Below are 24,867 nucleotides of genomic sequence, written 5' to 3'. Positions count from 1 at the left end.
CAGGGCACTATGTCTAATTTTGCACCCCCTCGGCTAGGCGCCCTGCGAGGGGACACCGCCTGCATTGTCATAAATCCAGTGCTGGACATGCAGAAAGCTGCTCAGACCTGGGACAAGCAGAAGTGTGGACAAGCCCTCAGTGTTGCCATTTTCTAGAAGGGGCAAGGAATTTCATTTTGACCTGATCTTGAAACTGTTTCCTGGAACAAATGCAGCAATAATTAATTTCTGGGTACTGCCAAATGCAGCTACAGTTCAGTGCACTTTTTCATCCCTGATTAGAAAAGAATGTTTTATGAAAGGTTTCCTTTTCCTGCCTGATCATGTGAATGAATGAATAACTTTAATATAAACCAAATACAGTACTGGAGCTGCCGTGCGAAGTGCCTCAAAATGAACGGAGTGTATGCCAAATGTTCATTAATACAAATGGAAATTTCTAATGAGAAGGATGTAAAAGTAACTAACTTTAATTTAAACTTTTTATTTATTTAGCAAACTTTTTTGAAAACACAAATTAAAAACAAAAGCAAAACTGAAACAAAGGGTGGTTTTTTTTATGTAAAAGGCTTAGGGCAGCTGAATAACTGTACATGTTGATAATTCCACACTTTCTTTATCCTTTAGATTTTCTTCACAGAGATTTTCTTACAGGATTTTTATTTGCAGAGAGGAGAGAGAAAATTGCTCAAAAGGTCCATAATCTGAATCTGGCGTAGAGGGCAAGCATTATCCTCTTAGAAAGAATAATCATTAAAAACTGTCCATATTGTCTCAAATGAATCCTTTCTGTTTTGTCCCCTGGTTGCCCTGATTAAACTTATTAAATCTAATTAAGTGGTCATGACAAAGCAAGTGCTCGCTTTTGTTTTCTTTTTTACTGTGGTGCCAAGGGCTTAAAACGCAGCCTCCCCCTTCTCCACACCTTTCAAGTCTCATGTTACATTGCGGTCCACACACAATTACCTGATTACCTGATTTGCTTTCTTATACCTGCAATCACCCCTCTGATTCCTATTCAATGAAAGCATCGTCTGCACTTGTGCTGCCATCTGCTGATGTAAAAAAAAAATGTATACATGTTGGCTTAACCCTTTTAATCTGCTGGGAGCTGGTTTTGCAGGAAAGCACCTCCAAGCCACAGCATTTCTCAAGAAACTGCAGGATGCAGGTGGATTGTGTCCAACGCCATGGGGGAAGCATTGCTCTTGCATATGTAGACCACTGACCACACCGTAGTGTATCAGCCTCTTAAGAAGTGTGCATGCACACGAAAGCTCATACCAAAATAAAAACTTAGTTGGTCTTTAAGGTGCTACTGAAGGAATTTTTTTATTTTACTTCGACCCAGACCAACACGGCTACCTACCTGTAACCAGCCTCTTAAGAACAAGTTCCAGCATGCAATTATCTGAGAAATGTCGCAATAATTACCGCCTGCAATCATTTCCTCTTGCTGTAGTGTAGCTCAGTGCTTGTTTACATCCTGTGAGTTACAGATTCGTAAATTAATTGTCGCCAAGGAAAGGCTGCAATCCTTTGCACAGGAGGAGCTAGTCCCATTTGAACGCAGTCCGAGTCAACATGATAGGATCGGCTTCAAGTTAGAAATGCTGCAAAGGCGCGTTGACTTAGTGATGGGTGCACATGTACTCGGAAGCAAACCCCGTGGAGCTCAGAAGAGCTTACTTCTGAGTAACTGTATAGAAGGGTTCGGCCTGCACTACTAGCCTAAGGCATGCTTACTCGGAAATAAGTCGCACAGGATTCAAGGTGGGTTTGCTCAGGGTCGTGGGTTTGAGACCCACGTTGGGCAAAAAGATCCCTGCTTTTCAGCGGGTTGGACTAGATGACCCTGCGGTGCATCCCCCCCCAGCAACATAACGAGGCAGGTTCTCTCTCTCTCTCTCTCTCTCTCTCTCTCTCTCTCTCTCTCTCTCTCTCTTCTCTTCCGCGTCAGCTGATGGGCACGTGTCACGTGATTCTGATCGTTGGTAGAGTCTCTTGGGGCAAAGTTCTCCCCCCCCCATAGTGTCCCTCTGATTCTTTCTTATCTGTCTGTGTTGGTGCATCTTCCTTTGCAAACAAGTTTCGTGGGAGGGGGCGAGTGGGGAGCAATGACAGAAGTGAAGAGAGAGAAATTTGGGGAATGGCACCTTGGCGGAGGGACTGTGGAAAAATTCCTGCTCAAATCCAGCACGGTAAAAGTGGAAATTATATCCTTGGGCTGCATAATCGCCGCGTTGGAGACTAAAGACAAAGATGGAAAATTCTCAGATATTGTTCTAGGCTTTGATCATTTGGAAGGTGGGTTTGAATTAACTTTTTTGAAAGTTTATTCCACAGAAGAAACCGCGAGGCACAATATGTTTCCAGAGCAACCTCTGATTTGTTTTATTGAAACCCACCCAGGTTTGGTGGTGCTGTAATATAAGTAGCCCTGTACATCCAAGCTGAAAAATGTTCAAGCTTCATCACGACTTTTTAGTACCCCCCCCCCCATGATCTTGAGAACTGTACAGTAGTTTGTTAAAAGCGCTGGGCATTTTAACTCGGGGGGGGGGACTACAATTTCTGGGGTTGTTTGCAGAAAGCCACATACTTTAAATGTAGGATGCGTTACCTGCAAAAAAAAAAAAAAAGCAGAAGCGGTGAAACAAAGAAATGTTAACTCAGAAGTTCAACAGTTCAGTGGAGCTTACTTCCAAGCAAGTACCGGTATGTTCATTTGATTGCAGTATTATGAGTGGTGTACACAAAATTATTTTCCTGATGCTCCCTTTTTTTGACCTGCAGCTTTGTGAGGGTGGGAGGAGGAAGCAGCATTCCAGTTTCTCCCCGACCCCCCCGGAAAAAGAAACTCCTGGGTGTTTGCACATTTACAGCTAAACAGAAATGCAGTATCTTCCATCCCAAGCAAAGTGCCTAGATTATGGGCATATTTCATGTTGTTAAAAATTTTGAGTGTATCACATTGCAGCCCACAGGATTAAATGCTGCTTCAACCCTAAAGGAATAAATAAGTCCACACATCTAGAAAAGTAGAAGGGACTCAGAAGGGATTCAGTCTTGTGTTCTTCCTGACATGCTAACTTTCTTTGTGGTGGGAGCTTTTTGGATAAGTCACCCACTACAACTGAAGTGGTACAGCGCAGTCAGAAGTTTACTACCTGTCCCTTGAAATAATTCCTGCTGTTGGCGCCCAACTACTGCACATTCGCTTGGCAAAATACACTCAAAGAGGTGCCTGTGTGTGTAGAATTCTATGCAACCCTTTGCATATGTTCTGCTGAACAAACAGGCATTGAGAGAGGGGCCAGTAGGGTGTACAGTATGCGGGGCAGAGCCAGTGGACATGATCCCACTCCTCTGTATTTGCAGGGAAGGAATGGAGAAGACTCTGTTGCATGAACCAACAATTAGGTTGACAGATACACTGGAAGTCAGGCATTTAATGTTGCCGGTCCCATGCTGTGGAACATGCGCCCATCAGAGATTCAGCAGCCAACCTCCATTTTGACATTGAGGGTGCTGAGAACTGTTAGGAGACCCCTGTTTTCCTCCCAGAGCTACAGTTTCCAGAGTGGTTTAACTATCAATCAGTATTCACATGAAGCTCTGGGAATCATAGCTCTGGTAGAGGAATAGGAGGTCGTCTAACCACTCTCAGCATCCTTAACAAACTACAGCTCCCACAGTTTGGGGGAACCATTAATGTTTGAAGTGCTGCCACATTGCTTTAAATGTGTTGTTGTACATGTGGCCTTATCCTAACCTTCCTTTCCAGAATTGCCGTGTGAGGATAAAACAACTCGCAGGCGTCTCTGGGGGAAGGGCCAAAGTTTACAATTCGTCTGCCTTCGACTTCCGATTGTCCCTTTGAGCATGTACATAAAATCAGAGGTTGAAATTTATTCAGGGACCAGTATAACTGACTGAATAATGAGCAGGTTCCTAGGCATGAGATAATAGAACTGATTTGCAAGTAGGCTTCCATCCAGAGAAGTAGAAACATAGCTGTAGAGAAGACTATAAATATCTATCAGTCGTCCTTGGTTCTCAAAACTGCCACCATTCCATGTTCTTCAGAGATCAGATAATCTAAGCGTCAAGTGCCTCCACTGTTACATAAACCTTGAGTAGCTGCTGCTGAATGCTTTAGATCAGACTACATTCTTTCTGCAGCACCTGTTATGTCACCCCTTGCCTGCAGACCTGCAGCCTCTCACCCTTTTTCAAACACCCTCCCTTGTGGAGTGTTCCCTCAGCCTCCTCTTCTCTCCCCTCTCCTTGGGAGTCCTCAAGGCAGCTGCTGCTGTCCCTGATCACTGAGCTGCCCCCCACCCCAAAGAGAGATGCCTCCCAGAGGCACCATTCACCTGCGGAGCTTGTAGCCAGGGCTGCTGCAATAAACAGCTGTGCAAGCCTTTGGGTAACAGAGATGTGAGAGGGCATCAAATAAGGGAAGGAAGGAAAGAGGGACACAATTCAACAGATCCCAGGGTGCCACGGCACACTGGTTGAAAACCCACTGCTTTAGACATTAGGTCCATGGGAAGCTGGGTGCTGAAGTAAACCCTGATTACATTTCCCCCAGCAATCCATTCTTTTATAGCTCCTTCTAGATCCTGTGGGCTTAGAGACTGTGTATTGGCTTCTGCAGTCGTCCCCCCTCCCCCGCCAACTGAAATGAAACAGTGCTCCTTTGTTCCTCTTAACCTAACCCTACCAATGGGTGGATGACTTTGTTTCAAGGTTAATTACTCTTTATGCTCAGTTTTGTTTCTGTTCAGTTGTTCCACGCTCTGTAGAGCTGAGCTTTCAGTCTATTTCTTATCTCCATACACTGCTGCAAAGATCACTACTGATTCCTCTCCCCCCCCCCATGAAATAGTGTATTGCTGTCATCTGTTGCCAAGCAAACCAGGGTAGAAACCGCTCTCAAGAGGGGACGCCCTGATCTGATCTTCTGCAGGAGACATATTAGCGACAGAACCCCAAATTCAGGCTGTTAGAAGGTACATAGTTTGTCCTATGCACCCTGAATGCGACCAAACTCTCCCCACTTCTTCCCAGCAACTGGGTTCCAGAGGCATGCCACCTGCAGCAGTGTGGGACTTAGCCGGCATGACCACACAGCCTCACAGACTTCCAGTTCTTACTCATTTTGATTAAGATGGGAGGAGCTGTGTCAGATATGGCTGTGTTTCTTTCATTGGAGTGAATGGATATGATATGCCTTCACATGGAAGAGTTTGGGAGCCTATCTGAGGCCCTCCTTTCCTAAGGGATTACTGGATGGAGGAAGCTTTGGTCAGGTACAGTTAGCTGCCCCTCCTTTAAAAATAGAATAGAACTAGCTGACCCGGCCACGCGTTGCTGTGGTTCTTTCCTGTGATCCCCACCCCACCCTGTCACGATCCATGACGTATCCTGCCCCTCCTCCCTCCACCCCGGCTCATCCCTGTGTTTCCGTAGGATACCCTTCCCTCTGTTGTCCCTGGGGAGTGTTAGCCCCTTCCCCCTGTATCTCCATACCTTGCCCCCCACCCTCGAAAAGGAACTGTTAGGTTCTGGGTTCTATTTCCCAGCATGCACTTTTGTCTGAACCCTCTGTTGTTCCTGGGGAGTGTTGGCCCCTACCCCTGGTATCTTCCTACATTGGCCCCCATCCTTGGAGAAGGAGCTGTCAGTTTCTGGGTTCCATTTCCCAGTATTTACTTTTGTCTGAGCCCTCTGTTATCCCCTCCCCCCTGTATCTCCATACATTGGCCCCTGCGCACGCATCGTGAACATTTCTATATGTTTAGATTAAGGATCGGGGGTGATGATGTGCCCTGGGACCCAGATAGCTACTTAAAGAATCCCAACCCGGGGAGGGGGGGGGTCAAATAGCGAATCCCCGTAGCCCCGTAGCAACAGACAGGCCCAGACAGAAGGAAGAGGGTCATATGGGGCACTTGGCGCGGGCCTCCGAATCTAAAGGGGGCCTCGGTCATCATATTCACAATCAGTAAAATGAAAAAAGTAACAAAAGGGTTAAAAACAGGGACACATTATCTTATCTACCTGGGCCGGGCCTCTGTCTGGCCCTGCAAGGGCCTGGCAACAGAAGGCGCGTTAAGAAGTATCCGAGTTGTTCAGTTCCATTAAAAAAACCCAGGAAGTGGCAAGGGGAAGGTAGGGAATTGTAAATGGGGTGGAGGGTGTGCACTGCAAATATCTGAGGTCTTAAACTGGGGAGAGAAAGTGAATGGTTGTTTTTTAAAAAATAAAAAAGACACAGAGGCTTACAATCAGTTGTTTCTCCTAAAATAAGACATACCCATAAAATAAGTCATATTCATTTTTGTCTTGTGGATTTTTTGGGGGTAGTGGTGCTAAATTGTAAAGTAAAAACCCCTTGCAGTGTAGGGGCCTACATAAATCAAAGGCTGTGCTGCGGCCTGTGGCAACCCCCCCCCCCCAGGCAGGCCCCAACCTCCACTTGGCAATGTTGGTTCTTTGGTGGGGGGGTTTTCTGGGGGGGGTAGTGGTGCGTAAAGTAAAACCCCTTGCCGTGTCCCCAAGTGTGTTGCTGTGGGTTATCCCCCTCCCCGGGCCTAGTGGAGGCCTGTCAGCCTGTCAGGGGGCTAAAACAAAGGCCTAGATAAAATGGCTGCCTTGGTGTGTTTAAGTTGCTTGGTTGATGATGATGTCATTCGGTTTGTGGGTGTGGCTTAGATTTCTCAGGAAGGGAGGGGGTGGAGGAGGGTACTACGCCACTTGAGGGCACTGTTTGAGTTGGTGGAAAAGCATTTCTGTACCTGCGCAGGTGTGCGATTTGAGGGATTTTTGCCCCCAACAACGCTCTAGGAGTGGCCTGGATCGTTGTGTCCAAATTTCAGGACGATCGGTCAAGCGGTTACGGAGAAAAGTGGAACCCCGGATTTCACGGTTTTTACATTTTTATATATATAGATGAAAGCTCTAGCTAGCTTCCAGTGTTGAGCACTGAAATGTAATTGACCTTATAAATCTAAGGCCGCTCCACACTTTCTTTTATTGGCCAGGGTACACCAACAAGCACCCCTACTTTGGAGCTGTTGTTGGACGGGTTGCTAACAGAATTGCCAGAGGGAAATTTACAGTGGAAGGAGTCGAGTATCAATTAGCCATCAACAACGGACCCAACAGTCTGCATGGAGGAAAGAAAGGTTTTGATAAGGTAAATGTGCTTGCGCTCAAGTGAATAACAATGTCAGTACAGTGTAACCTTGGTTCCCGAATGCCTTCCATGTCGTATGTTTTGGCTCCCGAACACAGAAAAACCTGGAAGGAAATACTTCTGTTTTCGAATGTTTTTTGGAACCCAAATGTGCGAGACGGCTTCCGCTGAGTGCAAGAAGCTCTTGCACCAGTCGGAAGCCGCGGTTTTTGAACATTTCAGAAGCCAAATGGGCGTCCAGAATGGATTTCATTTGAGAACCAAGGTTCCACTGTATTTACTATCAGGGCTTTCTTCTTCTTATTATTTGGAGATCACTCATAGCCGAGTAAGATTGTCTTCCATAAACATGGTTTTAACAATGAGTCCGTAAGTGACTGTGGAGGCCAATTCTGGATCCACACATCCTTCCACAGTGGGGACATTGGTTTCCGGGCAGGAGTTGATCATGGTGTTTCTCCCTTGCGTCCTGAGTTCGAGTGTCTTCAAAGCCCATGACTGTTCTCCAACTGGAGCGCTCGCAGGCCAGTGTTTCCCAGTTGTCAGTGTTTATACTACATTTTTTAAGATTTGCCTTGAGACAGTCTTTAAACCTCTTTTGTTGACCACCAGCATTACACTTTCCATTTGTAAGTTCGGAATAGAGTAATTACTTTGGAAGACGATCATCAGGCATCCGAACAACATGGCCAGACCAATGAAGTTGATGTTGAAGAATCATTGCTTCAACACTGGTGATCTTTGCTTCTTCCAGTACACTGCTATTAGTTCGCCTGTCTTCCCAAGTGATGTGTAAATTTTTTCGGAAACACCGTTGATGGAATCTTTGAGGAGTTGGAGATGGCGTTTATAAGTGGTCCATGTTTCACAAGCATATAGTAAGGTTGGTAGTACAATAGCTTTGTAAAGAAGCATTTTGGTTTCCCTGCAAATGTCCCGATCCTCAAACACTCTGCACTTCAATTGGGAGAAAGCCACACTCTCAGAGCTCAGGTGATGCTGAAGGAGCGTCTCCACCTCCATCGTTCTGCCCGGACACTGAGGTCCAGCGCTGAGGGCCTTCTGGCAGTTCCCTCACTGCAAGAAGCAAAGCTACAGGGAACCAGGCAGAGGCCCTTCTCGGCGCCCGCCCTGTGGAATGCCCTCCCATCAGAGGTCAAAGAGATAAACAATTACCTGACATTTAGAAAATATCTGAAAGCAGCCCTGTTTAGGGAAGTTTTTAATTTGTGACATTTTATTGTGTTTTAATCTTTGCTGGAAGCTGCCCAGAGTGGCTGGGGAGACCCAGCCGGATGGGTGGGGTACAAATATTATTATTATTATTATTATTATTATTATTATTATTATTATTATTAATTATATCAGGTGACATGGTGACATATTCAAGCGAGGTAAGAACATTAAGTTGCTGGATAAAAACAAAGGGCCAGCTAGACCGGCATTCTCTTCTCTCAGTGGCCAACCAGAGACTTCTGGGAAGTTCACTTCAGCGTGCAGACACTTCTGTGAACTCCCAATTCTTTCTTTTCTTCCTCTGAAGCCAAGCTTGGATCTTTCTCAGAGTCTTCCTGAAAGGGAAGGAGAAAGGATCCTTCTTTACTGATGTTAAAAGACTCCTGTGATTGTAACCGGAATGGAAGAGGGAAAGAGTCGCTCCCAGAGAAAGGCAAAAACTGGGCAAGTTATAGCACACTTTAGTGCTGCGATGGGGAACCTGCGACCCTCCAGATGTTGTTGAACTCCAACTCCCATCAACCCCAGGCCAGCATGACCAATGGTCAGGCAGAGAATCAGAGCTGGAAGGGACCACTAGCATGGTGGGAGCAGTTAGTAGTCTAACAATATCTCCAGGGCCACAGATTCCTCATCCATCTTCTAGTGTAAATAGCAGGATTAGTATACAGAATAGTAATTATATCTGAACAGAAAAATACATAGAGAAGTAATGAAATCAACATGTGAGTTTTTCTGTTTGACCGATTTGAGGCTGGATGTCTTGTCAGCTATAACTATTTCCTGTGTAATTTGCGTCTATTCTGATGAGGAGACCCAGCATTGGCCTGAGTTCTGCAGGAAGCAAAGCTATAGATATAGCTATGCTTCTAAACTCAGTGGTGGTTTTAGCTTTTTATAGAACTACGGCTGGCTGACATAAGGATCCACCCAATTTGTTTGCATGCATACTGATGGCGGCGATCATATCTCTTTGCTGTTTCCAGGCACAGGTTTTGCTTCCTTCTTCACACTTGGTTTGGCTGCTTGGTTATCTTTGCTTGCTTTATTTATTCCAGTTCCAGTCAAAGCTTTCTATTCTTTAAAAACAGATATGAGTGTCATTAATTTGGGGTGTATGGGGCGTTAGGGGAGGGGTAATACCTCTGGTGGTCTCAAGTCCTTGGTGAGTTAAGGACTTTCCTTGCATGCAAGGAGAGTGCTCTGGCAGACTGAGCGGATGAGACCAAGAGTGGGTCCAGTGGTCAAGAAGCTGTAGAGGGGGCTGATGGGGCTCATCCCCTTGGGAAGGTAGCCCATCTGTGAGAAGGAAAACTCTGATCTCTGGGAGAACAGGCTAAGGAGCAAAGCCTACACAAATCCAGAGTGTAGTCCCTAAGACAGTTGGATGGCACCTTGTACGCCTCTTTCGGGCAACTCCTGCAGCCAAGCCGGTGCCATACCTATTGCTCTGCTTTCCTTGGGGCCACATCAGTGCAGCTGATGTGCCAGTGTGGTGTAGTGGTTAAGAGCGGTAGACTCATAATTTGGGGAACTGGGTTCGCGTCTCCGCTCCTCCACATGCAGCTGCTGGGTGACCTTGGCCTAGTCACACTTCTTTGAAGTCTCTCAGCCCCACCTACCTCACAGAGTGTTTGTTGTGGGGGAGGAAGGGAAAGGAGATTGTTAGCCGCTTTGAGACTCCTTCGGGTAGTTATAAAGCGGGATATCAAATCCAAACTCTTCTTCTTCTTCAGCTGAGGGGGGTACTGTTGTGTGGTGCTAATGGAACGGTTTGGTCCCCCCCCCCCCCAGAGGCACACTCCATTGTCTCTCAAGATAGTCGGATGCCAGCAACAAAAATAATTAATTTGGGCTGGCATATGTCTGACATAACTGGGATTTAAAAGGTGGAATTGACATCTGGGGGGGGATTTCCAAAAGGTGGCGCTTTGTCTTGGATCTTCAATCAAAAACTCACGCTTTTGTAAAAAGAAAAGTTCAACAATTTTCTGGTTTTCTTAAAAGGAGCTCAACCATTATGGTGGTTTCCTTAAAAAAAAAATCTCAACTTTCAGGTTGTCCTGGTTTTTTGAAATATGACAATCCTAAATGAAAACAGATTGCCTAGTGAAAACTTAGGAAGCTGCCTTACACTGAGACAGATAACTGGTCCTCCTAACTCAGGCATCCCCAAACTTTGGCCCTCCAGATGTTTTGGACTACAATTCCCATCTTCCCCGACCACTGGTCCTGTTAGCTAGGGATCATGGGAGTTGTAGGTCAAAACATTTGGAGGGCCGCAGTTTGGGGATGCCTGTCCTAACTCAATACTGTTGACACTGACTGGGAGTGGCTCTCCAGGGTTTCAGACAAGACTCCTTTCTCAGCCCTAACAAGAGTTGCCAAGGATTGAACCTGCAGACTTCTATGTGCAGGGCAGATGTTCTACCACTGAGCTGCCATCCTTCCTTTTAAGAACAAACTTGAGAATAGATCTTTGGCTGATTCAGTACAGGAACACATTTTCCCAATCATTTTTGCCCACCTGTGTTCCCATCTCTGATGGACACCAACCGGCCAGAATTACCACCTTACAGAATTAAATGGGTTTGAGCTGTGAAGATCTGTGCTGTAGTCTTACCTTATTTTTGTGGCCTGCTCAGTGTTGGCATCGTGTTGGAACAGCTAGATTTTTTATGATAGACTGCCCATTCATGCCGCCAGTTAACCAACACATGAAACACATGCTTTTGTTTGGAATAATCCTTTCCCAGGTGCTGAGGCTTAAGAAATTTTACAGCAGCCTTCTACAACCTGGTGTGTGCCAGCTGTTTTGGGCTATAATCCTCATCTAATGCTGGCCATCTTATGTAGTCCAAAACATGTGGAAGGCATAAGTTTGAGGAAGGCTGTTTTATGTGTGAATCACCGTCTCTCACCAAGCTTACTATATAGCGTGCATTACATGTGTGTATATCTTCCTATATACATAAAAATGTAAGGCTATCATCATGCTGCAGTCCCAATGGTAGCATGACAATGGAACAGCAGGCAAGCAAGCAGACAGCATGGGTGACCGGTGGCCCAGGTGAGCTGTTTTAACAGCAGGAGGGTGGGAAGCACTTTGAAGAATGGTTTACCAAACTGCTCTGTGAAGCATCTTTCTGGTGATTTAATAGAGGACTGTCTCTAGTCCTCATCGTTGCAGATTAAAGTTCATTTAAATCAGTGTTTCCCAAGCTTGGGTCTCCAGCTGGTTTTGGACTTCAACTCCCACCATCCCTAGCTAGCAAGACCTGTGGTCAGGGATGATGGGAATTGTAGTCCGAAAACAGCTGGAGGCCCAAGCTTGGGAAACACAGATTTAAATACAGTATTTTGAATCCTGGAAGTGATCCATGGTTGTCACGTGTAATCTTTTGGCACACGTGCTCATCTAGGTACATCAGTCTAGTAGCTGGACTCTAGCCAATGTGATTTTTTTTTTTAAAAAAACAAACAATAATGAAATTGTATTGCAGGCTATCTGGGAACCTGAAGTGCTGCCAGATGGCGTACGGTTTTTCAGAGCAAGTCCAGATGGCGAAGAGGGATATCCTGGTGAGCTGAAAGTCTGGGTGACGTATACTCTCAAGGATGGGGAGCTAACCATCAGTTACAGAGCTCAAAGCAGTAAGACCACACCAGTCAATCTGACAAACCATGCGTACTTCAATCTTGCAGGCCAGGTAAGGCACCTCTATTTGGCTCTTCCATTCTGTAACATCCTGTAGAACAGGATTGTGTTCCTTCAGATGATGTTGGACTACAACTCCCCGCTAATTGGTCATGCTGCCTGGGGGCTGATAGGAATTGCAGCCCAATGACATCTGGAGCCCCACAGGGTCTCCACTCCATAGGGTTATTAGTTCTCATCTTGCCTGATTATAATCCCTTCTTGCCAAGTTGGCTGTACTGTACTTCTCTAAGTAATGGAACAGGGTGCGAGGCTTCAGTCCCCTGAACTTGAACAATGGATAGGAACATTTGGGAGAAGGCACCCCATAACTTTATTATTTACTTTATTTAAGACTGTTTCTGTACTTCTTAGTTTAGGGCATGCCATTTTAGGGGGCAAAAGTTAATTTTTGCAAATTTATTCAGTGAGGAGTTTTTAAAATAGTTTTTTTTGTATGTGAGGAATTAAAATCTGCTATTATTTTTGTGCTTGTACAACATGTAGCTGAGTAAATCTACATTTGGTGAAGAAGCACATAAACTGCTTTCAGAAAATCAGAGAATTTTAATTTTAGGTTATGAATTGTCAGGTATGGTTAAGTAATAAATAATAATAATAATAATAATAATAATAATAATAATAATAATAATAATTGCAAGTACATGGCAGTCATTTTTAATGATCACTATGCAATTTAACACACATTTTACTTTGTAAGTGAAATGAAATTATATTAATTTAACCAAAATATCTTTGAATCCCCATGTCATGTTACTTTTTAGCACCCCTCATTTTTGGAATATCTCAGCAGTGTGTGGCAACTATGATACTTTACTTTTTACACTGCTCAGCCTTTAGTGATCATTCATTCTGATTTGTTTGTGTGTTGTTTACACATCTTCCCATTTGTCACGTGTTGATTCCACTTTGCAATGCATTTCCCTGTCATTGTCAAAACCACAAATTTTGTTTTAAAAAAGGGAATTTGTTGCACTAGGCTAGGGGAACAGAAGACTTTAATCTACTTTAAATGCACAAACCTAAACTTCCACTACATACTTGAATCCTACAAAATATGGAGAGTTTGGAGGCACTCAGAATGTGCCCGTGTTCAGGATTCCAGGCAGTCATACCTTTTCCCAGGATACTCCATTGCTTCCTCCCCACCCCATTTATATGCTTCTTCTGAGTCTGGGTTGTTACTATTGGAGACCAAATGCCAGATCAATTGATCTTGGTCTTCATTGGCATTTGACCTTGATTCAGTAAAGTGATTAACGTGATTTGGAGGGACGCAGGTGGCGCTGTGGGTTAAACCACAGAGCCCAGGGCTTGCTGATCAGAAGGTTGGCGGTTCGAATCCCTGCGATGGGGTGAGCTCCCGTTGCTCGGTTCCAGTTCCTGCCAACCTAGCAGTTCGAAAGCACGTCAAAGTGCAAGTAGATAAATAGGTACCACTCCAAGTGGGAAGGTAAACAGCGTTTCCATGTGCCGCTCTGGTTCGCCAGAAGCGGCTTAGTCATGCTGGCCACATGACCTGGAAGCTGTACGCCGGCTCCCTCGGCCAATAATGTGAGATGAGCGCCGCAACCCCAGAGTCGGTCACGACTGGACCTAATGGTCAGGGGTCCCTTTACCTTTACAGCTCTGCGTTTACAACAAAGGTGGTGCAAAATTCCTTCTATTTTCTGATATTAGGGTTCCCCCCCCCTCTTCATATTTCAGGGATCACCCACTATCTACGACCATGAATTTACCATACAGGCAGATTCTTACCTGCCAGTGGATGAAACCCAGATCCCCACAGGTTGGTTGCTTTTTAAGATGAATGCTCTTGAATCTACAGATGTTATCTAGGGAGCTGCCATGGCCAACTGTGCAGAACTGGCCTCAGTGCAGGGTGCTAGCCCTGAGTTCAAATCTGTGGTCAATCAGTTTGGTTTTCTAAAACTGGAACAATGCCATAAAAACACAGGGTGGGTGGTCACGGTGAAAACAGGATGCTGAATTATATGCGCTGCTAGACTAACCCAGCAGTGCACTGCTTATGTTCTTAGATGGAGGTTAAATCTTAAGACGTCGAAAGGAGAACATGACATAACACTCACAGCTGTCCAGTCTCCCCCCCCCCCCATATGAACTGCCTAAGGCAACTGCCTGACTCTGCCTAATGGTAGGACATAGTGGTCCAGGATTGACATTTGGAGAGCTACAGGTTCCCCATTCTTGGTTTAAGTGGGAATGGTGGCAATGTTAGGTATGTCCTTTCAGACCACCTGTGGTTTGGGAATCCCACACTAAATTGTTCTGTGTGTGGTTTGTTGCTGTGGTGGACTTTTTGGTGGAGCTTGCTGTTTCCAGATGTCCGTCTTTGTTCTATCCACCACATTTTTAAGAATTGCTGTGGAAGGTTGCTAAATGTGTAGAGTTCCTTTGCCTCTTTCTTTGTTGTTTCTCCATTAGGAGAAATTGCTTCAGTGCAGGACACAGGTTTTGATCTGAGAAAGCCAGTGGAATTTGGAAAACACCTACAGAAGTTTAAGCTCGGAGGGTTTGACCACAATTTCTGCCTGCCGCAGACGAAAGAAACACGCTTCTGTGCGAGGTACACGTTTGGTTTGTCACCTTTGTTTGACAGCATATTGACCAAAACATTTTGTTTCATGCTCTTCCTTCTCCCAGTTTATTTAAGAGTATTTGTACACTGCTGTTAATAAAATATATCATAGGGCTTTACAGATTTAAAATAAAGCAATAAAAACATCGAAACCGTTTAATTAAAACCATACCCCACAAAAGAAAAGGCAACAAAATCACCGTAAAACATGGGAAGCAGTCCTCAGTTTCAGTTTTCAAAGGTCAACTGGGATAATTTTACCAGTTAGCAGAAAGCAAGCAGATACCCGATGTGACCCTCCACAGCATTGAGGCTACTACAGAAAATGCTCAGGTCCAGTTTAAGGTTGATTTTAGTATACAGTATAGATTGCTTGTGCAATTGATTTCCATACTTGCAAATTGCTTAGAAGCCTATTTTGGCAATAAACAGTAAATAAATTAATAAATGACAAGGATTGGAAGTATAGATACCCATGGATGTGATTAGACAAATCACTTACATAATTAAAATGATAATGTCCTCCAAGTTCCATTCTGATAGGAAGACCAAAAGTGTGCAATGTGGAGGAAAGTGCATGATTTATATAATTTACACTTCCATAACTTCCCACCCGAGATTTGGGGAAAGTGTTAACAATAAGCTACAGTATTTTGCTTTTAACCATGCTCAGGTTTTCACAGATGTCTTGCGAATTTCACTTGTGGAAGGCTGGTATTGCAGGATGCTCTTAATCTACCTTGTGTACTGTGATAACACGTAAGTAACTTGAGCCAGCACAGGCAGTGAGCTTTGGCAACATGATGCTCACCCTGCCTGGACCCACTGAACTGGCTAAATGTGTCTTTTGATATGGCACGGATGTGATCCAAAGCCACAGTCTGTTCTCTCTGGCTACAACTTAATCAGGGAGATAAGTATTTTGTTGCCTCTTGGAATTCTCATGTGATGCATTATCATGTATTTATGGAAAGAAAGGCAGCTAAAAGGCAAATGCATCTTAGGATGTGACCAAGTGACTTCTTTTAAAATTTGCACAGCCCCTTCCTTGCACTCAAGTGCCGTTTCCCATGCATCTATTATTAAGAGCTGCTGGCTACCACTACACATAACTGAATGCAGAGTACCAAGGGCCTTTTCTTTTCTCTGAGTAGAGACTCCTGGAAATGTAATTAACAGATACTTTCTTTTTACAGAGCCCATCACCCCCCTAGTGGCAGAGTGATAGAAGTTTATACAACTCAGCCTGGAGTTCAATTTTACACTGGGAATTCTTTAGATGGCACTCTAAAGGGAAAAGGAGGCTGTGTGTATCCCAAGCATTCTGGCTTCTGCCTGGAAACACAGAACTGGCCAAATGCAGTGAACCAGGTACATTCTTAAGTTATATATGACCACGGGGCCACACAGAATAGAAGCTACACAAAACTGTCTTGGGGCTCAGCTTCAGTGGGTTATTGCAGATTTCATTTTGAGGATACTCAAAAGAACATAGAAACCAGTAATGGGTGGATGTGCATAAGCATTGAAATCACATGGTACAGCTATTCCGTGATTATCTCATTTCTGACTGCAGGTAGATCACATTTTGGTATGCAGCGCAAGGCTGCTTTTCTGTGCACAGGAAGTTTTTTTTAGATCAATAAAAAAATCAGTTAGGCGATTCCCCCGCCACTCTAAAACGGCACAGCTCCTTTGCAGTTTCTCTGCATTCTCAGACTTAACAGTGCATTCCTAGGCATAACTGCTCACAGTAAAACCCACTGAGCTTAATATAACTTTACACTCAGTTAAGTATGTACAGGATTGCAGCTCAAAACACCAAAAGTTGATTAACCAAATGTGAACCAATTCAAGAATACTATGTATATGTGTAGAAAGCTTGTGGTTATATGTTCTTACAGCTGTTTGTGTAGCATGCCAAAGGTAGATCAGGTTCTGCTAGTATATATGAATGATTTGCAGTAGATTTGGCAAGGATTTGACTCCCAATTTTGTAATGGTTTGTTCCAAATGAGATAAAACAAAACCCTGAAAGTTAAAGGGACCCCTGACCAAAACAAAACCCTAGATGCAAGTAATTTTTCTTCTAAAAGTGCACAAATGTTGAGTTTTACTTTTTTTTAATTCTTACAGCCTAATTTCCCAGATAGCCTGCTGCACCCAGGAGAGGAATACAAGACCACAACTTGCTTCAAGTTCTCTGTAGCTTAAGCAAAGACCTGCAGCAAGATTTTTTTTTTGTAGCAATCTGTAACAAGGTAGTTTTCAAAGATTCCAGACTGTTTGTTTTAGGATCAAATGTGTCATGTATCCATGTACTCAAGAAGTCTACTTGACACCATCCTGCAGATTTAAGATTTTCTACAGGCAACCTTCTCTCTCTCCCACCGCCCCCTTGAGCGCTTACTGGTTCAAAGGCAGGTGGAAATGTAATATTTGCATTGGGTCTAAAATAGACTCTAAATGCAAGAGCTGTGAAGAGCTGTTTAAAAGCTTATATTGGTTTGGAATTCAGTAATGTAGCAAGGATTAATGAGAATGCATATGAAGTGCTTTGAATCATTAACAAATAGACAAGTGGCACTGGTAAAAAAAATGTTAACTGCTGCTGGTTCAGTACAGCCAACATGTCCTTTCTGGATTCTCTATTCCACCACAGGACAAACTATAATTCCCATCTTCCCCGACCCCTGGTCCTGTTAGCTAGGGATCATGGGAGTTGTAGGCCAAAACATCTGGAGGGCCACAGTTTGGGGATGCCTGGCACATATTGTCCTCAGTGAGCTGTACTGAAGATCCTGCTCCCATTTTCTTCTGCATACCTAGAAGTATCTCTAAACATGCCTCTATTGCTGATTTCTCAGTAGCCATTTGTGATGCTAAATAGGCTTAATTCAGTACCTAAGTTTGCTGTTAGTATGTTGGTGGGGTGCTTCCCATTAAGTTTCCAGGTAACTGATGGGTTTCCCATCAGCCAGCAAGGCTGTTACCCCTTTTCTACATGCATGTTACTATTTTGGCTACCTAAAAATTGGAGACTTACTATATACAGGTGGGGTCCTGCTATAAAATACTGTGCTGTAGATCCCTGGCACACACCTGAAGTGTGTGTGTGCGTGGGGGGGGGACTCCCCGCTCTAATACAAGTCTGCTTTCATTTGCAAACTTTTTAAACATTTCAAAGTAAAACTAGTGTACCTTAAGCTTATGCATCTAGTGGAGTGCTTGATTTGGCATGGGAAGAGGCAACTTCAGTAGACTGACCTTTGGCCCAACCCCTAATGAACATCACTGGCAAGCTTGAGATAAATCATAGCCTGTCATAAGCCACTCTCACCCACAGCCCTTTCTATACTCATACAAGGACAAATGTGGGTTTTTTGTTTTGCTTTTTAAGGTAAGAACACTAAACAGGAAGGGTTACAATAGAAAAGACCACTTTCTATCTATGTCTCCCCCACTTCAAAAGTAAAAACATCTGTGACCTCGTCCACAAACTGTGAGAAGGTATTTTGTTCTGGCATTGAGAATACAGATTTGTCTGTCAACTGTTGCTTGCCTTTTGGCTGAAAATAAAAATATCACAAGCATTTTTGCTTGCCAGGTAGAACAATCTTCCCGCTGCTCCCTGTGTGTTCTCCTGACCCTCAAGGGGGGGGGGGCAGGTTAGTTGAATCCTGCCCATTGGGTTGTATTCAACTCAGTCCTATTCACAGTAAACTCTAATTATCCTAAGTTAGTCAGGTCCATGAGTTTACTCAGAGTAGGACCACTGTTAAAATTTACAAGAAAATTGGTTGTATTTAAGGATGGTGTTTGGTACTGCACTAGGCAACCAACATTTTTAACTGATCTTATAATCTTTGCCCACCTTGATTTTTAGACAATTATTATTCCAAAATTCTAAACTTAGTGAAAACAGTATGTAACTGAAACTATCTTCTGTGCAGGAAATATTCAGACAACCAATTCAAGGTTAGTAGAGGATACATCAATGAAACAATCTACGTAAATTAGCAAGATTATACAATTTTTTTGTAAAATATTTTACAGTAATTCAAAATTGAGATGAACTGACTCACAAGGATTGCCAATTGTGAAAGTGAGCATGCAACTTCCTTGATTAGAAAATGTTAAGCATTTTTATTTATCAGAAACAGCATATTCATTTAGTATCATAAATATAGCCATGTCAAGACAGTTTAAAACAAAAACTGAAGTTACTTTGTCACTCAAGTCCCATCTAGGTGTTCTGTCATAGAAGTTAAGCAGATGTTACTCTCTGTTCAACCTTAGGTTTAGTATGTTAGATTTAGCCACAGATTTTAGATTAGAAGCTAACTTCTACAATACTGGAATTGCAGTTAAGCAGCAGGCATTTCCAGATGAGACATATCTTTGATAAAGGTGTATGTTTGATTTCAGCATTTCTGTTTGCCATTGTGATACAGCTCAATTATAGCTAAATTTTGCCCTGCTAAGGGAGCTGCTAAGATGCAATTTAAGCTGTCAGTGAAGATACAGTCTTCAAGCTAGCATCCTGTTTTCATTAAGGGAGAAAGAGTAAGTGAACCAGGGAGATAGAAACTACTTTCACAAGATCAGATTCTGCTTTGAATTCACTGTTACCTTGTATCCAAAATACCTTGGGAAAAGCCCGTTGCTTACACTACTTTCTTGGTATCCCAGATGGAACTCCAACAAAATGGCAATTTGAATAAAACTTATGGGTGCCTCATTTAAGATAATTGTTCCTGTGGTGATATGTCATAAGAGTATTCTGCTAAGCAAGCCAACTTGATTTTACAAGTTAACAGGTCAAACTCCAACACTTGTGTAAATACCATTACAGAATCAGATGGACAAGCAGCTTCCTTAAAAATACCCTTGCAAGTCATAACACCCCAGAAAGCCTGAAGCACCAAATTAAATGTCACACTTAAGCTTGATGCCCGCCTGGGTATTTTTAGCCAATACCCTTGCACAGTATTTGTGTACAACTCTAAATTATCTGTAATCTGCTTTTAACATGCACTTGAAATATTAACAGAAGCAAATAGCATTACAGCAAAGTTAGAAACACACATTTTATTTCATGTGCCCATAAAAAGACCCACTTTTCAGATCACAGGATGTTATTACATACAGAAATTGTGCACTAGTCTAATGTAGCAGCTTTTACAGATTTTACTAGAAGATCAAGATCCTTGCTGCGTTAGCCCTAGAAAAGGTTTTCAATCAACTAAATCCTTACATTTGTCAATAACAAAGAAATCCCTTAAAATAACGTAAACAAAATTCTTCCTATCATGTTCTTTGCAATTCTAATCCAGTCTTTCAGGACTCACACTCCTTCGAGGGCTTCCTGATGGCGAACGACTAAAAATAAAGGGAAAAACGAAGTCACTAGGTTACTCAATGTTAAAATTAGTAAAAAATGGAAATTAATAATTAGTGTTCTTAAAAGGGGATCCATGCTACCTGCACATTAGTAATTTTAACCCTAGCACCTATTTGGATGCTGCTTTAGAAGAGGATGTTAGTTGGAATTGAAGGCTACAAGCTCTTAATGTTAAATACTGAAGCAAACTTAAAAGTTTGCATGCACCCCCATTCCCACAGGAAGTATTACCAAGCTCTCTTGCAGTGTTCAAGAAGCATACTTACCCCGAGTTAATGGAGAATGGATATAAATGGCTCATATCAAAACTGAAAAAGCAAGACTGAATATTAAATCAAGTAAAAATGCTTTTAAACACATATACTCATGAGGAACTAAATTCTGACACAGTCTACTATTAAGTAACAGCTAGCTGCTGTTCAATGTCTAGAGATTGTCCTGCCAATTTCCTGAAGGTTTCAGTCACAACTATAAACCTTCTCGGTTTAACCTTTGAGCCATTTACATTTATTGTCCATTAACATAGCCAGGTAATATGCTCCATCATTATTAATATGCTGTATTATTATTATTATTAGTAGTAGTAGTAGTATTAAACACTCTTTTTGAGAATGGTTCTGGACTTTGGTTAAATCTTAAATTTGCTTAAGAGAAAATATTTATTACACTTAAGTGGCCTGCCACAGTTCCTCAGACCCCCGGGTGAATAGTAATCACTCACTTTCCCAACAGATGCCAGTTTTTGTGCTTTTACCCTATTTCATGGATGATCTCCCATTATTTCACTTTTAAAAATACCCTAAAAACTATTATGAGCTGTAAACAAATCACAGCTCTACATTTCAAACATTGTAGGAATTTTAACATTTAGTAACATTATTTTAATGTTTTAAATGTAGAACTGTGAATCCAGGATATGCAACACTGTTATAAACTTTATTTCGATTGTTATCTGCGTAAAATGCAATATATGTCTCCTTCAGAGGCTTAGCTTACCTTCTCTTTAAAGATGGTGATCTTGATTTGGAACGGCTGTTAAAACAGCATCAATTACATCACATTAGCAAACACTAGACTGATCCAGTATCTACAGCCAGGGAGGGAAACCAGTGGACCTACAGATGTTACTGGAATACAACTCCCATCATCCCTGACCACTGCCTATGCTGACTGAGACTGATGGGAGTTGGAGTCCAACAATAGCTGGAAGGCCACAGGTTAACTACCCCTGATGTATAGCCATGATTTATCGGTTTTAAAATAAAAGCATGAAAGAAGCTGGTAACACCTTGCAATTGGTTATTTTGATGCTGAATACTTGAGAGCCACAAAGATTGCTTCTAAACTACTTAAATGCATAGAGTAGGCTAAATGAACCTGCATTCAAAGCATAAGCCTGTGTGTATAGTAGACATTGATGTTTTCGATTAAAGCATTGCAAGAGGCATTTGAAAGTGATTACCATTTAGAAAAATGCCCATTTCACATAATCCAGCTAATTACTAATTACTATTTTACAAAGCATCGAAGTTTACCTGCTTCTGGGTCGTGAAACGGACCTGGACCTGGATCTTGACCTTGACCGAGACCTAGGTTTTAAAGAGAAGGCACTCAATTCCAAGCTCTTAACACATCTATGCAGGTGAATGAAAGCTGTCATGAAACAAGGTTGTCGGCATGCAGTCACAGCAATATACAAAGTTCATTAATTCTATTCATTCTGGAGGAAACTTAGAACATATGATGCCCAGATGTTCTTTTCTTCAGAGATATATGTATGATTCTATCATTGTTGCATTTATTTATAGGTTTTTTTTAAAAAAATATTGCCTACATTTCCTTTTTCTTTTGTAAGCTGCTTTGAATATCGGGCAAAAGTATTAAGATACTAAGGATAATTAAATTGACTCCATGAACATTAAGCTTATTCGCAAAATTACCTTGATCTTTTTAAAGATCCTGAACGGGATCTGCGTGGCGAGACAGATCTGGATCTCCGAGGGGAGAGTGATCTGGATCTCCGAGCAGAGACAGACCTGGATCTAAAAGAGAGGTGGCTGTTACAAATATGTCATTCTGATTTTTAAACTAAAGCACCTTGTTTCAATTTTGATACTCACCTCCGGCCACGACTTCGGCTACGTGAGCGAGAATATCTCCTTCCTCTGGACCTTGAATGAGATCGAGACCGTGACCTAGTTTTAGGTTAGATAAGAGAAGTATTAGACCACAAGTTTAACAGTTAACATGTGAGCCTTTGCCAAAGCCAAAATATCAGATAATTAAAAATTAGTGTCTTGTACGTTGAAAAAAATCAGGGCCTATGTCTTGAGTATTTTTACTACCTAAAAAAGATGTTAAACTGAATAACATTTTAGAATTACAATCATAATATAAAACACTGTAATGTGTATTTAAAATAAACCTTGCAAGTTTGCAGGTCGACCCTCTTTGGCCCAAGGTCTAGCAGATCTAGACGATCTAGAAGTATCTATAGCCGGCCGCTGCATCTAGGTGTTCTCTTCAATCTAACGACGATCAAACTGACAGCCAAATGAGCCAGGTGAGGCTTGATTGACGCAAGAAGATTTTTCTAGGTGGGAATGTGGTCAATCTGGTGTTCCTCTTTTTAAACCGGAGGGGGCCCCAATTGAAAGCCAAATTTACTGTTACGGCGATCACCGTCTCAATTTTTCTGCCCTTTAAAGAATAAGGTGAAGCTAGGTGTAGATGGCTCGAGGGGATCTGGCCTCTTATGCTGATCACCTCAAGGTCTAGGAGGATCTTAATTGTCGGATTTGCAAGGCGCCTCAGCATGAAATCTTAAGGCTCGTGACATTCTGAATCAAGGCGACTGACTCAAACGAAGAAACCTGAAAGGTTTTGACCAGGTTGATTATTAACATATTAACATATTAACACAAAATATAAACAACTGTAATATACCCACATAATTATAACATTTACTTTTAAAATGGTGTATCATTACCTTCTTTGCCAATAAAAACTATGATTAACTGCTGAAAACTAATCTGCTTATATCTACGCATACCTGCTTCTTCTCCGACGACTGTAGCGATGACAGTCATAAGCATAATGACCTTTCTCGCCACACTCATAACATCTATCATTAGGATCAAATGGCCGGCGTGCTGGGGGTCTATCATAGCGAGACCTGCGTGGCATACCGGTTGATAACTCCACTCTAACCCTAGAGCCACAGATCACTCTGCAACAGAAACACATATTTAATAATCCAACTATGGACTCAGAATTCAGTTTTAGTTCCTTTGTAGATAACCAGTTAGCACTTGCACATACTTTCCATCTAGCCCACGAACTGCATCTTCAGCATCTCTTGGGTCTTCAAACTCAACAAATGCAAATCCTGGAGGATTTCGCGCAATCCACACTGTGCGTAATGGTCCGTAGTAGCTGAAAGCTCTCTCAAGTTCACCTTTACCAGCACCAGTTCCTAGATTACCAACATATACTTTGGTTTCTACACACACAAAAGAAAAAAGAATTTTTTTAGAAAGTTAAAAGAAAATAGTCTTAAGCCAATTTCACTGCTATCTATGTATTCATGTTCACTTCACTTGCCAAACTGCACTCCCACTGAACCGCAAAAGCAGGGTTGCAACCATCATAAACGCAGGTATCTATGCTGGCAGCTTATAGAGGGGGAGGGGAAGGGCCCACGCCAAAGCGACAGCAAGGAGAAAAATACTATTATACCGACACCCTGTATCAAACGCACAAGATTTCTCCAAGTTTTCCCGTCCATCTAATTGGGTGTTATACTCGAGATACTCAAAGCAATTAATTTAAAAAAACCCGCATAGAAGCGCATTTCACATACTTCGGGGCACGAAAGTTTAAGCAGGCGCGTGTTCAAGGAGAAAGGGGAACACGGCAGAAGTTGCGGAGCTCAATAGGGCCGCCACTCCCTTTATTAGAGGCTCCTGGAAAGCGCGCCAACGATCAGGCAACCGGCAGAGGAAGCGCCAGCAGCGGCAACTGCCCTTCGCGCCCTCCGGCGCCGCTTCTCCGCCCTCGCGCCGCCCACTCTCCGCCGACGGCTCCGCCAAACGTACCGCCGCGGTGCCGCCCTCGCGGCTTCTTCCCCCAGCCAGCCCGCCCATTTCCTCCTCGCTGCCAAAGGCGAGTGGAGCAGCCCTGGGCGCCGCCATCTTTGGCGCCGCCTCCATTTTGCCCGCGCAGCGTCAGTAGCGCCGAAGGGAGGAAAAACAAACCCCGCCAGGTCCGGCCACAAGCCCCGTCCGCCGTTACTCCGAGGGGAGTCGTCCCCTCACACCAGCCAGCGACGCAGTTCCAACGTCCGAAACGACACAGCGCCTAACCTGGGGGCCGCTTTCTCCTCAGCGCAGCCGGCGACCATGCCTGTGCAAAATGGCGGCGTCGGCGGCACTTTGCCGCTTAACGGGCTTCTTCGCCGCCGCAGCCGCAGCCGACACGGAATACGGCCTGAGCACCGCGGATTTAGCTAAGCGGGGCCTCGAGAAGAGGCAAAGAGAGGCGTCGCTGCGGTCTCTTCTCCACCCGCTTCTCCCAGCTCGCGCCACTCACCTCCACCGTAACGGCCATACCGCGACATCTTCGCCCGAACAGGGGGGGAAAGCCCAACCGACTCCACGCGCATGCGGGCTCGCGGGGCCTTATATAGGACGTGCCGTTGGAGC

General features: G+C 43.5%; 2 protein-coding genes across 4 annotated transcripts; one reads left to right on the top strand and one right to left on the bottom strand.

Moving 5' to 3' along the window:
- The first annotated feature begins 1,980 nt into the window (after positions 1 to 1,980).
- On the top strand, positions 1,981 to 23,013 carry GALM (galactose mutarotase). The gene is made up of 7 exons (XM_035111038.2): positions 1,981 to 2,307; positions 7,053 to 7,207; positions 11,947 to 12,153; positions 13,869 to 13,950; positions 14,607 to 14,748; positions 15,957 to 16,131; positions 16,897 to 23,013. The coding sequence occupies exons 1-7, from the start codon at positions 2,118 to 2,120 to the stop codon at positions 16,972 to 16,974; spliced, it is 1,029 nt and encodes a 342-aa protein (XP_034966929.1). The 5' UTR covers positions 1,981 to 2,117; the 3' UTR covers positions 16,975 to 23,013.
- Positions 18,883 to 24,867, bottom strand: SRSF7 (serine and arginine rich splicing factor 7). 3 transcript variants are annotated; one of them, XM_035111039.2, is made up of 9 exons: positions 24,755 to 24,867; positions 23,486 to 23,666; positions 23,217 to 23,393; positions 22,285 to 22,359; positions 22,105 to 22,206; positions 21,700 to 21,753; positions 21,161 to 21,196; positions 20,431 to 20,472; positions 18,883 to 20,142 (listed from the first exon to the last, which is right to left on the bottom strand). In XM_035111039.2, the coding sequence occupies exons 1-9, from the start codon at positions 24,825 to 24,827 to the stop codon at positions 20,088 to 20,090; spliced, it is 795 nt and encodes a 264-aa protein (XP_034966930.1). In that variant the 5' UTR covers positions 24,828 to 24,867; the 3' UTR covers positions 18,883 to 20,087. The 3 variants fall into 3 exon arrangements, with proteins under 3 accessions (XP_034966930.1, XP_034966931.2, XP_034966932.2); XM_035111040.2 differs by lacking the exon at positions 20,431 to 20,472 and having other exon boundaries at positions 24,755 to 24,797; XM_035111041.2 differs by lacking the exons at positions 20,431 to 20,472; positions 21,161 to 21,196 and having other exon boundaries at positions 24,755 to 24,797.

Source organism: Zootoca vivipara, chromosome 3, assembly GCF_963506605.1.
Source record: "Zootoca vivipara chromosome 3, rZooViv1.1, whole genome shotgun sequence".
NCBI classification, from domain to species: domain Eukaryota; kingdom Metazoa; phylum Chordata; class Lepidosauria; order Squamata; family Lacertidae; genus Zootoca; species Zootoca vivipara.
This window is presented reverse-complemented; position numbering and strand designations above follow the sequence as displayed.